Consider the following 16,484-nt stretch of genomic DNA (forward strand, 5'->3'; position numbering starts at 1 on the left):
TACACTCACCCTGAATTGGTCTTGCTTCAGGTGAATGAGGACAATGGGGGGATCTCTGCCTCCTCAGCTGAAGGGCAGTGCAGAGCTGGAAATCTTTACCATGTTGTGTAGTTAGTTTGGAAATGAAGCCAAATGCTCCAGGGTTCCAGAGACTGGAATTTCATGGTGGCTTTTGGCTTTCATGACTGGCTTGCACCATTAAGCATGGTTTGAAAGATAAGTTTTCCTTTTACTCAGTATTTAAGCTCAATTCAGCTTCCTTAGCAGTAAGTCTGTACTTTTACAGCCTTTTTTACTTATGGAGAACTACTTCTGTTTTCTTCTTTAAGTGGAGTGTGTATGAGCTGTAGTCAGCTGTAGTGCTTTAAATGGGTTTGCATATACAGAATAGCTTTAAAAGCACACCCTGTGTTTGTAGATGCTCAAATCTGAAGTCCCTGAATGTTAGTTGATACAAGGCTTATCTAACATGGAGGTTTTCCAGAAGTGCTTTGTACTAAAGTAAGCTTTAGGGAAGGAAAAAAAAGGGGGAAACAACTTGGAATAATAAACAATGCCACTGAAAGGCTGTCACAGCTTTACTGCCAGAGCACAAGCAGCCTTTAAACTCACCATCTCAGTGTTGCATTCTTACAGTACAAGTAGTAAGCTTTAGATCTGAAGTGAAAGACAAGGCAGAAGGTCAGTGCAGCATAAAGCACTGCCAGGAGGCAGTGGTGGGGAGCATGAAGTAGTCCTGTCAATAAAAGAGAGGTCATGGAAAAAAGCGTGAAGGACAGAAGCAACTTTAAAAATGGTATTTCACACTCTACAGCCATCGGTTCACAATCAGTTAAATACAAAGCTCTACTTGTGTATTTAACAAAAATAGTTCAGAGTTGCCATTTGCTATAACAGGAGTTAATACATACATCTACAAGCTGGGAAGAGGTGAGCAGCTGGAACAAGGGGTTTGCAGTTCAGGCGCAAGTGTTCTGTTTCTGTGGTGGCTGTCAACACGTGTGTGGATCAACATCCATGTTGAAGAGGTGGCTTCTCTGAGTCCAGGATTGCTCCTTGCCCAGGACCAAGCTGGGTGATGTTCAGTGTCCCCTCCCTTGCCTACCCCAGGTGCGACTGTGGCTCATGGGGACACAGGCCCAGCCGGCCATGAGCAGCACCAGCAGACATGGAGGACAGCAGAGCTGGATGGAGCCCCAGCATCATCCCTGGCTGAGAAGATGGCCTGAATATGCTGCAGGGACACTCCATGCTGCAGCTTCTTCGAAGGTCAGAGAGACCCAAAACCAGGGAACACTTCAGGTAACCCAGCTGCTGATCAAGCTGGGATTTTTTTGCCACCACAGCCCAATGCTGCTCTCCATCTTTTTGCAGGATTCAAAGGATGATTTTATTTTTTTAGGAATGTAGTTATCCTCTTTTTGTCCAGTATCCAGAACCCTGCACTCAGAGGTACTTCCATAACTCGGAGCGATAGCATTTCAGGGCTTGATATTCAATGTATCTGATGTAACACCACTGGGATATTGTAAAAGACCTGTAAACAGGAAAATTCAATTGCACTTTTTTCCCCCTTCCAGCCAGTAGTGGAATTTGAGGAAGTGTTGCTGACTTGTGTCATCACACCTAACTAACATCAGCCCTAGTTCTACCAGAACAGGGGGAAGGCAAGATTAGGACATTCAAAAAATAGCTTTTTATCCTAATCCACAGGGTAAAGGCAAAACTGCTGAACACTTGCCTGCAGCCAGACAAATACCACAAGGCAAAGTAACATCCTTTCATTAAAGCATCATGTAACATCTCAGGATTACAGGACAGAAAAGAGGAACTGGCAATGCAGCTGCATTCAAACTTGAAAATAAACCCAATAATGGGCACTATTCTGGGGGCTGGGTCTTTAGTTAGCACAGCAGAGTATTTAGGCACTAGTTAGATATGCAAGACGTATTTCAAACCTTATTGTATTAAATACCCATGCAAATATAGGAAAGATTTGACTGGGTTCTACTTCTGTCCCTTTATTAGGTCAAAAACTGAATGCAAGCGTGTCATAATAAGCCAATGTCCTGCAGCTTATTACACACCAAATCCAAAATATAGAAAATAAATGATAATCCTGTTTACTTCCATAAAAAGGTAATTTTTAGAGTGAAGGTTCCAGACTTGCAGAAAACTGCATACAGTTCCCCAGGAACAGCAGTTTCATGTCAAAGGTGGGACCACCTGCCAGCCAGACCTGTACCAAAAGCTGCTGCTGGCACTGAACTGGTGACCGCCTCTCTCCATCCCCCACCACCTTTGAAAGTCTGTGACAAGATACAGAAAAATCAGCTCTATGAGAGAGTAACAGTGAATTAAAGGACTGTAACAGGTAGCCAGAGCTCAGCATGAGTGGATCAGGCAAGGCTGTTCAATTGCAGTTGTTTGTTCTCATCTGCAGTTGCCCTCCTGGCCTGACCAAAGCAGAACCACTGCCTCTGGAGCTCTGCTGTGGCCACCCCACTTGAACCAGCATCCTCCTCTCTCTCATCTTTAACCACATGCAGAACCTCAGCCTCCTTTTCCCACCCCACCTCACCTTTCTCTTGGTCTTCTCCCACCCAGCCTGCTACAGAGGACTCCAAAAAGCAGATGAGAGGAACTACAATAGCACAGCAAGTGTAAACAGTTAGTAGGCCTGCCACATCTTTATTGCTACAGGTTTGGCAAAGGGGCAGTCTCCATCCTTAGGTGGAGTTTGAGGCAAAAGGATAACGGTTAAGATAAAAAGTGATGAACAGCAAAAATTAGGAAAAGCAGTCAAATATTTCAGGGCTCTCAGAAAAACCTGGATCTGGAAGATACTGAGAAACTAATCTTGCACTGGAACGGTGGCTTGCCCCTGACCCTGAAGTAGTACTGTGCAGTGTGTGATGGTCCCTTCTGACCTACTGGCATGATTAGTCGTTCTCCTGCCCTGCGAAGGCTACTACACATAGCTACCGCGACCGGTGGTGCAGTTCACAGAAGTCTCACAACTAGGGCGGGTCATTCCTTGTGCAGTGTTTGATGGAGGTGAAGGTAAAGTGGTTTCTTGGTCAACAGTTGCAGTTTCTTCCTTTTAAAGTCAGTGGGTTTTTTGTACCTGTAACCACAGGAAAGTGAGTTAATCTGGCTGCGAGGGGATATGAAAAGCACCTCCTGTACAGATCTGATTACCTTCATCTTTTAAACACATCTGACCAGACTCACTGGAAGCTACAACAGTGAGCAGCTTTACAGGAAGACACTCAAAACCCACTGTTTTCTCTAGATTCTTATTTTAACAAACCAAACTTTTCTGGTTTCAAATGAAACCCTCCTGCTTGCACAGCCTGAGCACCCAGAACTGCAAGCTTCACCCTCTTCCCAAACACAAACTCACCCCCGCTCTCACTCAGCCCTTCAGCCACACAGCAAGGGCAGGATGCACGTCACAGCCACGTAACTGCCTCATCTTGGTTTGTGTAACAACCACCCAACAGTGCTTTGAAATGTTCATAACATTCAGCTACAAAGCAGAATCCCAAGTCTCAAATCAGATTTCCTCTACGGCAGTTCTGTACCAAAAGCCTGTGTGAGTTGATCTTTTAACTACAGCTGATCTGATGCTCAAGCTAAGGTCAAAATGAAAGTGTGCCATACAGAATTTGTTAACTTCATTGAAAATGTAGGTACAAACACCAGCATTTTATTTGGAAAGAGTCGAGGTTGAGAAGGGCCTCCGGCCATTTTATTTGCCTAAAAACATTCTATCTTCCCTTCTTTATTAAAAGCAGAATATTCCTTATGGAAGTCTATCTAATGACTCCAAGAATGCAACAAGCCACAAATTGTAACTGAAGTCTAGGTCATTTCCTCTGTCCTTGGCATCTATAATCACAAGTCACTTACAGTTCTATAACAATTGCCCCAGGTTTAATTTCATCCATCTCCATGAAAGCAAAGCACTTGGTGCTGGTAAACCTTTTCTTAGGCTTGTAGTGTTTGAATTCAAAGAAAATAGCTGCACCTAGAGAGGAAAATGGTTTAACAGAGAAGTTAGCAATTATGGCCAGTAGTTTGCCCTTAAGATGCTCTACATGCATTGGAGGGAATTATCTCCAGCACTTGTGTTATTTACTCAAAAGCTGTACCATGTTCTTAGAAGGCTCACAAGAGCTTCTGCTCTTCACTCAATGACTCCTATCCAGGTAACAGTATTTCCAATGACTAAGAATGTGATAAGGCAGCTCAATTATCTGGAGTAAAGCAGACTGCTGCATTTATCTCTCTTCATTCCCCCCTTGTCTGCAAGTCATCACAATGACCAATTTGAAAGAGACAGGATACAAAGGTCTATTTTTATCCTTGTCTGGATCTAGAGCCCTGCAGCAGCAGCTTGGGCACAGCCTGGTTATTAGATCAGGAGCAGGCTGATGTCTGTCTATGCCTGCAAAGCTGTTTCTGGTCTCTGATGCCACACACCTTTTGTTAGTCTTTCAATGTGTTTCTGAATCTCAATGTCCACGTTAAAATGGACATACATGTCCTCCTTCCTCACAGCCACAGGAGTGTCTTGCACAGGAGTCAGATCTATCCCATTCAAATCTGCAGGAAAGAAACAGCATGAGAATGGCAGAAGCTTCTTCAACTTCAAACTACTGCTTTAAAACATTTATAATTCACTCCTAATGCTGCCACAAAAAGTTCATGCCCATTTGGATTTTCTCCCTAAGCTCAGGAAAGGGGCAATCCTGCTCCTTCAGTAGGGGAGGTTTCTTTTGGATTGCAACCTGAAAACAAGTGAAGTTCTGACAATGTCTAAGATGAAAGCTTGGAATTATTCCTCTTTTCATTTTTAAGAGCACATTTCTTTCTGCACCAGAAAGCCAGAACAGGATAAGCACCAAAGGCTGCCCTGCACACAGGGTCTGAAGGCACAGCTCAGCCACGATGTGTACACCCAGCATTGCTGCCTGGGCTCAACATGCAGGACTCCTCTTGGTTTCTGTACTGGCAGAAGCATGCTGGGGCCACAGGTTGTATTGCTTGGGCACAGCCACCACAGATAACATTGTTTCTCACAAAGCCTCCATTGTTTACACAAGTACATTTGTCCTCCTACTCCTCCTCTCACTAGTGATCCCTTTCCCTCAGGTGGAGCAAAGCTGCTAATGAGAAGGCCGAGATTTCTAAGTACAGAGCACATGCACTGTGCTTGGGGTACAAGCTGGGGCCATGGAGCACCACTGATGCACTTTGTCCCAGGAGTGGGCTGGGACCACCAATGTGGCATGAGGAACAGACCTCTCCCCAGACCTGCAGAGGAGCAGCCTCGTATAGAATGAAGGAAAACAGCTACTAAGTGCCCTCGGACTACTAACAAGGACAAAAAGACTTTTCAGAGTTACTTTTCCTCACCAAAAATCTCCCTTGCCTTAGCTCCAGAAAGGAAAAGAGAGCTAGCCCTGAAGGTGAGCACCAGTTTTAACAACATGTAATAAGTTAAGACAAACACTCCAGTAGCAAGGAACAATGAATGCTTGTGTTACAATTTCTGATGAGTTCCAGGATCTAATGCTAAAGCCCTGTCAGGAGGCTGGTACCCTCCTGTTGGCCAAGAGAACTCAGCATGGAAGAATTACGTTTGATTAAACCCACACCCATGTAGCCATCCCCACCACTGAAGTCACCCGTCCTTGGTCTTTCTGGCATACAAGAGGCAAAGCAAGATCCACAAGTGACTAGAGAAACAGAGTCCAAAGAATAGTTACACAACCTAAAAGCAATGCAGCAAACCTTAGGCAACACAGCATAAACACAGAAATACTGCATGTTTCCAAGACAGAAAACACAAGGCAGTTGTATGTTCTGGGGGAGAAGTAAGAGTCATGCTTTAGCTTCCACCCCAACCAGGTGAACTCCTCAAAGGGCCAGGGAGAATCAGAGGAAACAGGATTAAAGCTTTCTATCTGTGTATTTGGGTAGGTAATGTTTGAGAACATCACTGGGATTCAAGTGACATTCAATGCTGTGACCCTTGCTTCTGCCAAAGAGCTTGTTTGCTGGAGGAAGCACTTGATCACACATCTAACAAGTATTTTATCCTGATGTTTGATATCCAGTAGCACACGGAAAGAGGACACGTACAAGGTCACTATGGCAGCTGAAAATAGCAAGAGGCTGTGGGCTCAGCTGCAGATTTCTATATGATAAGCAAAAAAATCATATACCTTAAAAGACTCTAGAGATAAGCAGAAGTCAAGCAGGGCAGGCTATGGAAAGCAGTTCTGACTACAGGGGCTTCCTGCTAAGAGAAGAGCAGATGATCTCACTAGAAAGAGCCTGAATCCCAACAATCTTAGCCTCAAGCAAAAGCTGTCATGTGAAAGAGTGAGAAATCCTAATGTTGTCTATCATGGACTGACTGAGAGGTTCTTTCTCACTCTTGTCAGTTGAGAAGGCACTCAGAGGGGGAGGCTCTTAGCCCACCAGGCTTTGGCTGTAATATTTCACTGCCAAGGCTAAACCAAATGTTATATGTTATCTCACTTGCAAGCTTTGCTTCATACCCATTCCTCTAAACCTTAAGCCTTGGTAAGATGATCTTTGTTTTACTAAAAATTAGTTCAATACCAGAGCAAAAATGGAGTCAATGGGCTGTGGTTCCAGAAAGCCCAGTATTTGATTGGGGAGTACAAGCAGTCCAAACAGATCTGTGCTTAATAGTCAGCTGAAGAAGCTGGAATAGAGGAGTACAGTGCTTCTGTCACTGATGCTCAGCTCCCTGCACAGTGAATGCACCCCAGAGCACAGAGCTCAGGGTGTTTCCTGCAGGGATTCACCTCCCAGGATCTCTCAACTACAGGATGTCTCCACTCTTGATTAAATCAGAAGCCTTAACCCCACAACAGGAAATGCAAGTACCAGGGAGTATTCTTCCCAGCAGGTTGAAATATCAATACAGCTTTTAGGAAACACACTCCCTCCAAAGTAGAAATGAAGAGCAAGAAACAGAAATCATTACCCTTCACACTGACTGTGATGTAAGGATCAATGCACTGCCCGGCATCTTTCAGACCGATTTTCTCTATGTTTATGGTGAGTAATGTCATCCCGGGTTCAGATGGCAATCTGGGTAATAAAGTACCTGCAAAGAGCAAAGTAGGAGTAGTGTTATTAATTAGTAACCATTAACCCTTTGTGTCATCTTACAGCAGAGGCGTTGCCTATCCCAGCAGCTCTCACGGAAGATGCTGTTCTCTGTAGGAGGTTCAAAGCCCAAGGATTCATATCCCAAGAGTACACAGCACTACAGGAAAGTCTGTACAGCTTTTGACAGGTTTCGAAGCCCACACCAAAACCAACAAAACAGAACAGCCACAAGTCAAATGAATTCATAACAACTTAATGCATAAGAACAGAGAGTAGCTTTGTTTCAAGTGTTCTTTCCTGCTCTCATGCAGAATAACTCATTCATGGAACTCACTTCATGTAGTTTCAAGGATTAAATTGGGAAGGCTGGATTCAATCTACAGTTGCAGGAAGTTCAGACACTTAATCAGGCGTCCCACCCCACTGAACATGACTTGGCTTAGACTGGGAGAGTAAGGAGGAAAAGGGCATTGCTGCAAATCCCATCGGACAGAAGGGAACCAGAAGAGAAATTCTTAATTACTCAAGTTCTCCTGCCCTCTACTTAAAGGAAAAATGAGAAATAAAGAGCATTTGCACCTCCCAAGTTCCCTTCTGCCTTAAGGAAGGAGCTCCCAGCTCTGCATCAGGAACATTTAGTCCAGTGCTTTGTGGTCAGCATAAATCATCCACACAGCACTGAGGAAGAGTGTGGAGCTGGCAAGAAAGCCAAACTGTTCATTAAAAGCCATCAAGATTGTCATTAACAATGGAGTGGGCTTCTTCATGCTGCTTTTAATGACAACTGGCAAGCTTCAGGCCTCTCTCCAGTATGAGATGAATAAGCACCAAGTCAGAAAATGCTTAGACTCAAAAGTTACTTTGATTTAAAGCTTTGGTTTTCTAATTACAAAATAAACATTATTCCAAGGCTTGCGAATCAAAGTAACAGTTTCCTTTGACAAGTCCAATATGGGTTTTTCTTGATACTTTTTTCCCCCCTCTTGATCTGTTTGAGGAACTGAAGCAGCAAGGAGTTTCTGTCCTGTCAGAGAGACTGGCTTTGCAAGAGGGGACCACGTATTCTGCACTTGGAAGTAGAGCCACAGCTTCAGCAAGATTTCATGAGCACTCCCACATCCAGTCCCTCCTTCAGGATCACCAGGCTTGAATTCACACCTATGATGCAGTACATGTCTGTATTCCCTGTCTTGGCTGCTAGCAGGCTCACAGGTACCACATCTGCAGACACATCACAACAGATCATGGCAGAATTTGACCCACCATTCTGAAGTAATGGGACAGACTTCTGACTATAGAATGACAAATGTTAGAAGGAAAACTTATTAGAGAGCACCCATTTCTGCAAAGCAGCATCCACACTCCAGTTAATCCTGCTGTCTCTCTTCACCAGATGTTCAAAGACAGAGTTGTTCTTATTTCAATCTAAATAAAGGTAGACGGAAACCCGTCCTTGTAGGCACAAAACTCTCTGCTCTGCCATCTTTCTGTAGTCTCCTAAAAGCAGCATGCCCCCAAGAGCCAAGAACAACTGTACCCTTCAGTTTTCCTATCCATCACTTCAAAGGATAAGTGATGGGATACTTGACAGAGAAATCATTTGAAAGATGCATCAGACTGGCATCTATTATAAAAACAGTGGCAGAAGTTATTCTGTTCTTCAAAAATGCTTGCCAGAATGCGTGAAATTGCGGAGTTGTAACGAACACAAAAGTCCAGCTCACTTCCAGCTGGTAAGGGAATAGAAGGACAGATGGTCTCCAAGGAACACAGTTTCCTTTCTGCCTCAGCAGGAGGAGCAGCCAAGCCAGCAACAGACCAAGGACTGCAGCCTGCCTCATGTGAGCCACAACCACCCAAGCAGGTCTTTTGCTGAAGCTTCTGCAGTCACCCCACAGAAGAGCCACTGGCTAATAGTAACTGCCTATGATATAACTGTGCTAGGGCTGGGCATCGCACTGCCAGGCTGCCACCACAGCCTGGGCTGGGCCCACTCACTTTCAGCAGGCACACACTGAGGCTTTCATGAGCAAACTGCCAACAGAACCACAGGGCATCACTGCCAGGGGGGAAAGGGAGCATCTACAAGTGAAGTGAGTGACCTCCTATGAGTGCATCTCAGATACACAAAGGTGAGCCAACCCAACAGCCACCAACGCAGGCTGAGTTCAGTCTCTCCCTTCCCAAAGCCCAATTCACAGAAAGGGGAAAAAGTGACAAGTCTCCTGCTGGGTTCACAAATGGAAATGGTTCACAGAAGGATCCATTGCCAGCACAGCACTGGAATAAAGAAGTATATAACCAGGAGAAAAGCAGGAAACCTTTGCTGTTAGAGGCAACAAGCCATTGGTCAGTTCAGGTCTGCACAGCTCGGAAGTCTAACTACAGAAGTACTCTTTGTGTAAGATTTCCCATAAAATGTGTGTTCCACTAAAGAAAATCCAGCTACACCTACCTTTGGCTACACTGCAAATCAGACTGTCTTTACGAGCAGAGTAGAACTTCAAGAGAGCTATGAAAGGTGGGTCAACAAACATGACCATCCCTCCTTCTGGTACATACAGCAAACGCAAATCAACACCTAGACGCCAACACCATAAATGTACTAGGATTGTTCCTAAAGATTGTATCATGAGGGTTGAAACTAAGACCTGAATGAAGAACACTACAGCTACATAAATATGATCAAAGAAATAACTGTATATACTAAAAGGTTTTCATACCTTCATTGGCTCCTGGGTTAGATGAATGGTGCAATGTGATAACGATGAAGCCATGCATGTAGAAGACAAGACCATGATCAGTTAGATAATACAGTTATGCACTATGGATTAAAGGCATATAGAAGCAAAGAGTGAACACAGTTCTATCAATTCAACATGGAAAGTCCACTTGACTCATAAGGCTCACCCTAGAAAGCTGCAAACTGCTTTCGTTTAACCCTTATAACCCAGAGAAAGAGCAACAGACCAACCTCCACTCAGGTAAGAAATACCACATTAATTTACACTTAGTAGGAAAATGAGATCTGTGTTCAAGTAGTACAAGACCTCCTTACAGTTTGAATTATTGTAGCTATGGGGAAATCTACCTTAATGCAAAAAAACAAGAGAGGTTAGATTAGCAGTCTATTAAGCAGATGACAATGTAAAATACCATTAAGTTCTGGCATGGCTCTCAACTTCTCTTAAAAGCATGGTCTTACTGAGGAATAATTCTGTCAAAGTAAATGCCCCAAACTCCTCTCTGATTTAGCTACCACCTGGAAAATGATGTGACTGTAAATTCCATCTATCATCAACTTAGAGCCTTTCTTACGCACACACACTCCGTGTCCACTATATACATATAGCTCTCAGTGGCACAGAGGTAACTGTTGACACTATGGTAATGATCATAGCCTTCACCACTATACCAAGAGCTACTCAAGGTCTCTCTCCTGTACTTTGGATACACAGAATGCATTCTCATAAATGGATTTATCATGGTGACGAACAAGGATTTAAATAGTAAATGTCAGCAATAAAATATCACAATATATTACAGTCTACTTGTGAATTTAGCATAAACAACTGTAGGCTGTGCAACTGTAGGCTGTGCATCTCTACATCAGTACAGCCTGCAGGGATCTTATTCTATAGCATGCTCTGGCTCAGATCCAAGGACAAAAACATGCTTTTTCCAGGCATAAGTAATGCAGCATTCTTTCAATCCAGCTCTTTCTACTATAATTCCAGTACCAGTTTCCTTACTTGTTGTCTTCGTCCTGAAATACAGAGTTTGCTAACCTGCTCTGAAACTAGAAACTTGTTTCTCTGCAAAGAAACTACACCAACCAAAAGAACCTCTGTTGAAACATTTACTCCTTTACCTGGTAAACTGTCAAAAGCTGAAGTTACAGGAAGACCTTTAGAATCTGTAGGTATACCCAGTTCCAGGAGTGCTTTCACACTGACAAGGGCTTCAACTATCAAAATCAAAGCTCTTTTATCTTCTCAGAGCCTGGCTTTAGTCTAAACCATTGTCTCACCAGAGGATGCAATACAAATAACCTGCAACACCTTATCACCTCTCTAGTAGGATGCGATACTCCTTGCAGGAGAAACAGTGCCACAGTTTACATCTGAATGCATTTGAAACACTTAATGTAGCACAGTTAAGAAAGTGCATAGAATTGGAATACTGGGTTTGAACAGGAATTAAAGCTAATTATTCGAGGTAGATGGTACCACCCTCACAGGTTATCCATACCTCTGTTCTGCAGTAAGATACTGTTTGCTGGGCCACCTCTGTGGCTCTCTAATACAGCATCAGAGTTTATATTAGCCTGCTGCTCCTCACCCAAACTTTGCACATCACAGGTGGGGAAACAGGGTTCTCAGAGACACAACTTACACATGCTACATAGGCTGGCATGGCAAGGCTAGTGCCCCTACCTGGAACTCTAACAGGAAAAGAGTCTGGAGATCCTGCTCCAGCTCCTCCTTCTTCATCATCCTCCTCAAACTCCAAGTGTTCCTCTTCTCCAGGTGCTAAAATCTTCCTGTAAAACACGGGAAAGAAGGATGAGATCAAAGATCATTCATCATCTGGATTTCAACTCACAGTTCAGTATCTGAATATAGAGCAGGGGCAATATGCTTTGATGTCATTTCATACTTATAAACCTGTACCCACAGCCTCAGACAGAGTCTGCAGGAGCTCAGCCCAATAGAAAGCATAGAGTCTAAACCCAAGAGACAATACAGAGAGATGTAGGGATGTGCCACATCCTGATTTTACCAAAAGCATGGGTGTGATTTTTGGTGGTACCCAGACTGACACAATTCAAAAGTACTTTTATTAACCTGATCACCCAAAGCAGTGCAGCAAGTGGGTGGCTCTGGGAATTGTAGTGTTTCAGGTGGACACCAGGTCCCAGGCTATGCTCCCATTCAGACATGAAGTGACCCAGTTCCCTCTTACCTGAGTGGGACAGGCTGAACATCAAAGGGGAACTCCTTATTGTAAGTGAGGATATTCTTTAAGACTGCAGAGAGGGGAAAGAAATAAGAATCCAAACCCATAAACAAGCATTAATTCTACTGCTCTGCACAGCTACGTCCATTCTCACAGCATCTTCACACAAATAGTATTAGCATTTAAAAACATAATCAGATCATATAAAACCCACCATCTGTCATTTTAAATACCAGTACAGTCCTGACCAGAGCTGTGCCACAGTAACATTCAGACAGGCTAACAGTGACTCCAGCACATAATCACCACCACACTTAAACAAGATGACCAAAAGCAGCCTGGAAAAACTGTAATGTAATGGTAGCAATCGTTGGTGGCTGTTAAAGGGAGAGTGGTGCTGTTATAGGCATGGAACATAGGCTTGGATTTGTGGAGTCCAACTGTGCTAGTAAGACATTGCTCAGTTGAAATTTCCTACTCTTTCATGCATGGGATTTAAAAGGGGGCTTGTCAGTGGGGATTTTGGTCTGGTTTTACTTTTTGGTCTGCCCTCGGAGTTTTGTAGATTGGCAAAATTCAGAAGAGGCACAGTGCAACATCTGAGCATCAAGCACCAGAGACACCCATTACAGTCTCCAGAACCCAGTGGAGCATGACTTTGCCATTTGTATGGGAAACTCACTCAAGTTTTAGCAACTGCAACTCAAGCTGTTATTTCCAAGAGGTGAGTAAAGGCAAAACTTGTAAAAGCACATGAAACAAATCAGCAGTTCATGACAGCACAAGAGCCTACACATTTACAAAGGAATGCCTGCAGAGAGGCACTCTCCTGCCAGAGAGGGAATATCCCAGACTGGGCAGGGGCAGAGCAGGTACAAACCCGAGTCCCCTCACTGAGCTCCGCTTTGCAATGAGCATAGAAAATCTCCCCTTTGGACTACTGAGTGAGAACAAACAATGTTGTAATTACACAAATACCCAGAGGTACGCAAATACCAGTTACACTGAAGCAGCCACTGCCCCTCTGTACGCTGTGCTTCAGCACACTGCGGTTCAGGCAGTGTAGCAGAGCTCCTGCCTGTCTTGCTAAGCAGAACACTCAGTAATGTACCAGACACCATCTGTGTGCTACAATGGATAACTTATCCCTCCAGGAAACTATAAAGGACTCAGAAAGTCTTTCCAGCCTTTGCTCATTCTGATTTTGTTTCTGATTTCTATACCACTACCTGAGAGGTACTGCCTGATTCCAGCTGGACACAACACCTGAACACACAGAAAGCTTGAAGCTCCCTTCAGTCAGAGAGGTGACAGACAAAACTGATGCCAAGTCTCTTTCTCTCTCTAAAGGCTTCTGCTGTGAGCAATTGGTATTGCAGATCTCAACATGGTGGCCAAGAATCACAGCCACTTCCCACCAGAAAAGCAGCCGACGAATAGCAGCCAGTCACCTTCCAGCACAGCTGAGGTCCAGGGAAAGAGGGGGATTTTTATTACTCAGAATTCCCCAGCTCTTGGAAAGCTCCATCAGACCAGAGACAGAAAGTGAAACTGCCCAGGCAGGGAAATCTCAGTAAAGCAAGAACTCTTCCAGATCACAAGCACGATATACAGAAGCAATAGAAATCACAGTAGTTCTCCTCCCATCCTTCCAAAGGTCGGTAAGCACTACATTCCTCTCTTCCCAGCAGCCAGTTTCTCTCACTACATGAATGAACCACCACCGAGTAAAACCTTCCAATAATACATTTCAGCCGTCACTAGAGGGCATAAAATACTCCACTGAGCGCAGGAAAAAGGAAAACAGTTTTTACAGCTCCTAAACTCTTGCTGCTGCTGCCCGGAGGCATTGCTGAGCATCCACCCTCTTGCCACGGAGCCAGGCCCTGCACACGGGCCTTGGTACCCACCCTGCCCACGGCAGCCGCTGCTTTTGGGCATCCCTTGGGCTTGGTAACAGGGAGGATGCTTGGAAACACTTCCAGAAACACCATAAAGAATCTCCTGCCTTTTGCCACAGAAAGCTGTGGATCATGTTATTAAAGGGGCTCTGACTCTGTGTCGTCACCAATAGCAAATCATTTTGCCAAGTTGCTATACTGCGATTTACTAAAGTGCTGCTTTAAATATCATCATGGTAAAAAGTGGATCTACAGCACTCAGCCTGGTGAAATGCTTGTTTAAAGTCACTAAGGAAAAGCAAAGCAATAAAAAAGCTACATAACAATCTTCCTTTGAGGAAAAGGAAAATCCTCTGTATCTATCAGAGCGGAGAGTTTCAGCTGGTTTAAATAAAAATAACCAGATCACAGAAAAAAACATTAGGTTACAAAGAACAGGAATCTTCCTTCCAATGCTGTGTAAGACACCCAAGTGTTAAGAGGTTGGTTTGGGCTTTTTTGCCTTTTGTTTTAAAACCACACATCACCTCTGGGAGAAAGAGCACTTCCCCTCTGTGCTGCTGCTGAGAACGTGATTCACGGAGTTCTCCATGTGTGTAACTAATGGTCAGATCGCAGCACTGTGGCCTCCAGTTATGTTGCCTTTCCAACAGGAATCTAGTTCAAATACTGTTCTGCAGGCTCTTAAGCCTGTTCTTTAGCAGTAGTGGACAACAACACATTGATTTTATCAGCTCTTGAAAGATGTTAACTGAAATTATCAACACCAGTACATGCTAACTCAATGAAGAACCACTGTCCACTTACAGTTTTAGTGACAGCTTAATGATACTTGTATATCTTGATTTATTCTTTCTTCAACAGACAAAACGAGTCAGAAACAGGCTCCCCAGTACAACTGTCCTTGGTCAGAGTAAACATTACTGAGCAACAACTAAAAACAGTGTTATCAGTGCTGTTCCCAGGCTGAAAGTCAAAAACACAGCACTGCACCAGCTACTAAGGAGAAAAATGACTTGGGGGGGGGGGGGGGGAAGTGAACAAGGAGCTGTGTGGTTCTTGGTTGCCAGCTGGGCTTAAACCACAACAACAACCCATTATCTGTTTCTCTTATAACGCATATACACTGAGTTTGAAACTAGTACCTTAGTGCCTAGAGTTATCCACACAAACACAGGCCCATGGCACATCCCAGCCTACCCATCTGTAATGTGTGTAACATCACTGGTATAAGCTTTCACTAGAGGATTTGTGGGATCCGGTGTGTTAGCCATGACTTCACACAGTGTAGTCTCAAAAGAAATGTTTGCATGTACAGACCCTCCTGTATTCTATTCTAGCACACAAGAGTCAATGACAAATCCTATAAGCAAACAGAACTACCCAACTGCTTCACATTCCAAGCAGTGGGAAATGCAACTTAATAGGAAAAGTTAGAAGTTGACGACACAAGATATATAAAGAAAGTTAAAACTAAGGGCTGTGGTTGTTATAACACCACCCAAACCAAATTTCTCAGCATTTTGACAGCTTCAGGCACAAAAGTAATTAAAACAAGCCAAATTGTCTGAATAGCTGTTTTCGTTCCACCCTAACAGAATGGTCTGCCCTAACAAAGGAATCACTTCTTTGCATTGCCAACCCAGATTTATTTTTAAGCTTTTTCTAGTGGAACACAAGAGCAAATTGACAACACACAAATGAAAACACTTCACAGTGTATTTTATGAGATGATTGGTGTTGGCTTGATTAAGATTTACTCTATTCAAGATATACTTAAAATTCACAAAACAAAGGCATGATTCAGAGAGAAAGAGGCCGGAACAATCCCAGTCAGACAGCACCATTAAGAGCATCAATGTTCAATTGTTGTTGTAGAAGCACCCATTCTCCCCCAAGGAAAATAACTCGGTGTCTGAAAACCGATGGCCACACACTCTGCCTCAGTTTTAATACAGTTTCCTGTTGTATGAGGCATGGGCTGAATGCTCTTGACACTGTTCACCAGGTTTTCTGACAGCTAACAATGAATTCTCTGATGGAGGGCAAGAGAAGCAATGGGACTGTTGCTCTGTAACAGACATTCTGGCTTTTAAGAAAAGGAGCATTTCAAGGGAAGCTTTATGTCTGTTGGCAGAATGTAAATTCTGACTTGAAGCCTTCAATAGTCACTTTCGATTTGTAGAACTGTTTGATCGACTAAAACATGATTCCTTCCAGCCCTTCCATCATTCAGTCACTCACAGGGCATGTGCACAATGGAGTCTGAAATCCACAGCCATCAAATAACAACAATATCTTAAATACTTTGCAAACAGAGAGCAGGAGTATCTATACGAAATAATGCCAAACCAGAGATGCAGAGGCCAGACACGCAGTATGTATACTGAGACAGACCTAACACTTGCAGCACGTTGTTAAACCCTTTCCTGAGTTATGGCCTTCACTGACATAGCCATCTTGTAA

The 16,484-nt window shown here is 43.7% G+C and overlaps 1 protein-coding gene across 2 annotated transcripts in view; it reads right to left on the bottom strand.

Moving 5' to 3' along the window:
* Positions 1 to 774: 774 nt before the first annotated feature.
* AIDA (axin interactor, dorsalization associated) overlaps positions 775 to 16,484 on the bottom strand; it is a 29,662-nt gene continuing 13,952 nt past the window's right edge. The window contains exons 5-11 of one of the 2 annotated variants that reach the window (XM_034061287.1): positions 12,124 to 12,187; positions 11,595 to 11,701; positions 9,882 to 9,893; positions 7,031 to 7,153; positions 4,489 to 4,611; positions 3,916 to 4,033; positions 775 to 3,127 (exon numbers count right to left, since the gene is read on the bottom strand). In XM_034061287.1, coding sequence (XP_033917178.1) covers positions 3,031 to 3,127; positions 3,916 to 4,033; positions 4,489 to 4,611; positions 7,031 to 7,153; positions 9,882 to 9,893; positions 11,595 to 11,701; positions 12,124 to 12,187 — 644 coding nt within the window. In that variant the 3' untranslated portion in view covers positions 775 to 3,030. The remainder of the gene's footprint in view (positions 3,128 to 3,915; positions 4,034 to 4,488; positions 4,612 to 7,030; positions 7,154 to 9,881; positions 9,894 to 11,594; positions 11,702 to 12,123; positions 12,188 to 16,484) is intronic. The other variant, XM_034061288.1, reaches the window with a different exon arrangement.

This window comes from Melopsittacus undulatus, chromosome 3 (genome assembly GCF_012275295.1).
Source record: "Melopsittacus undulatus isolate bMelUnd1 chromosome 3, bMelUnd1.mat.Z, whole genome shotgun sequence".
Lineage (NCBI taxonomy): Eukaryota > Metazoa > Chordata > Aves > Psittaciformes > Psittaculidae > Melopsittacus > Melopsittacus undulatus.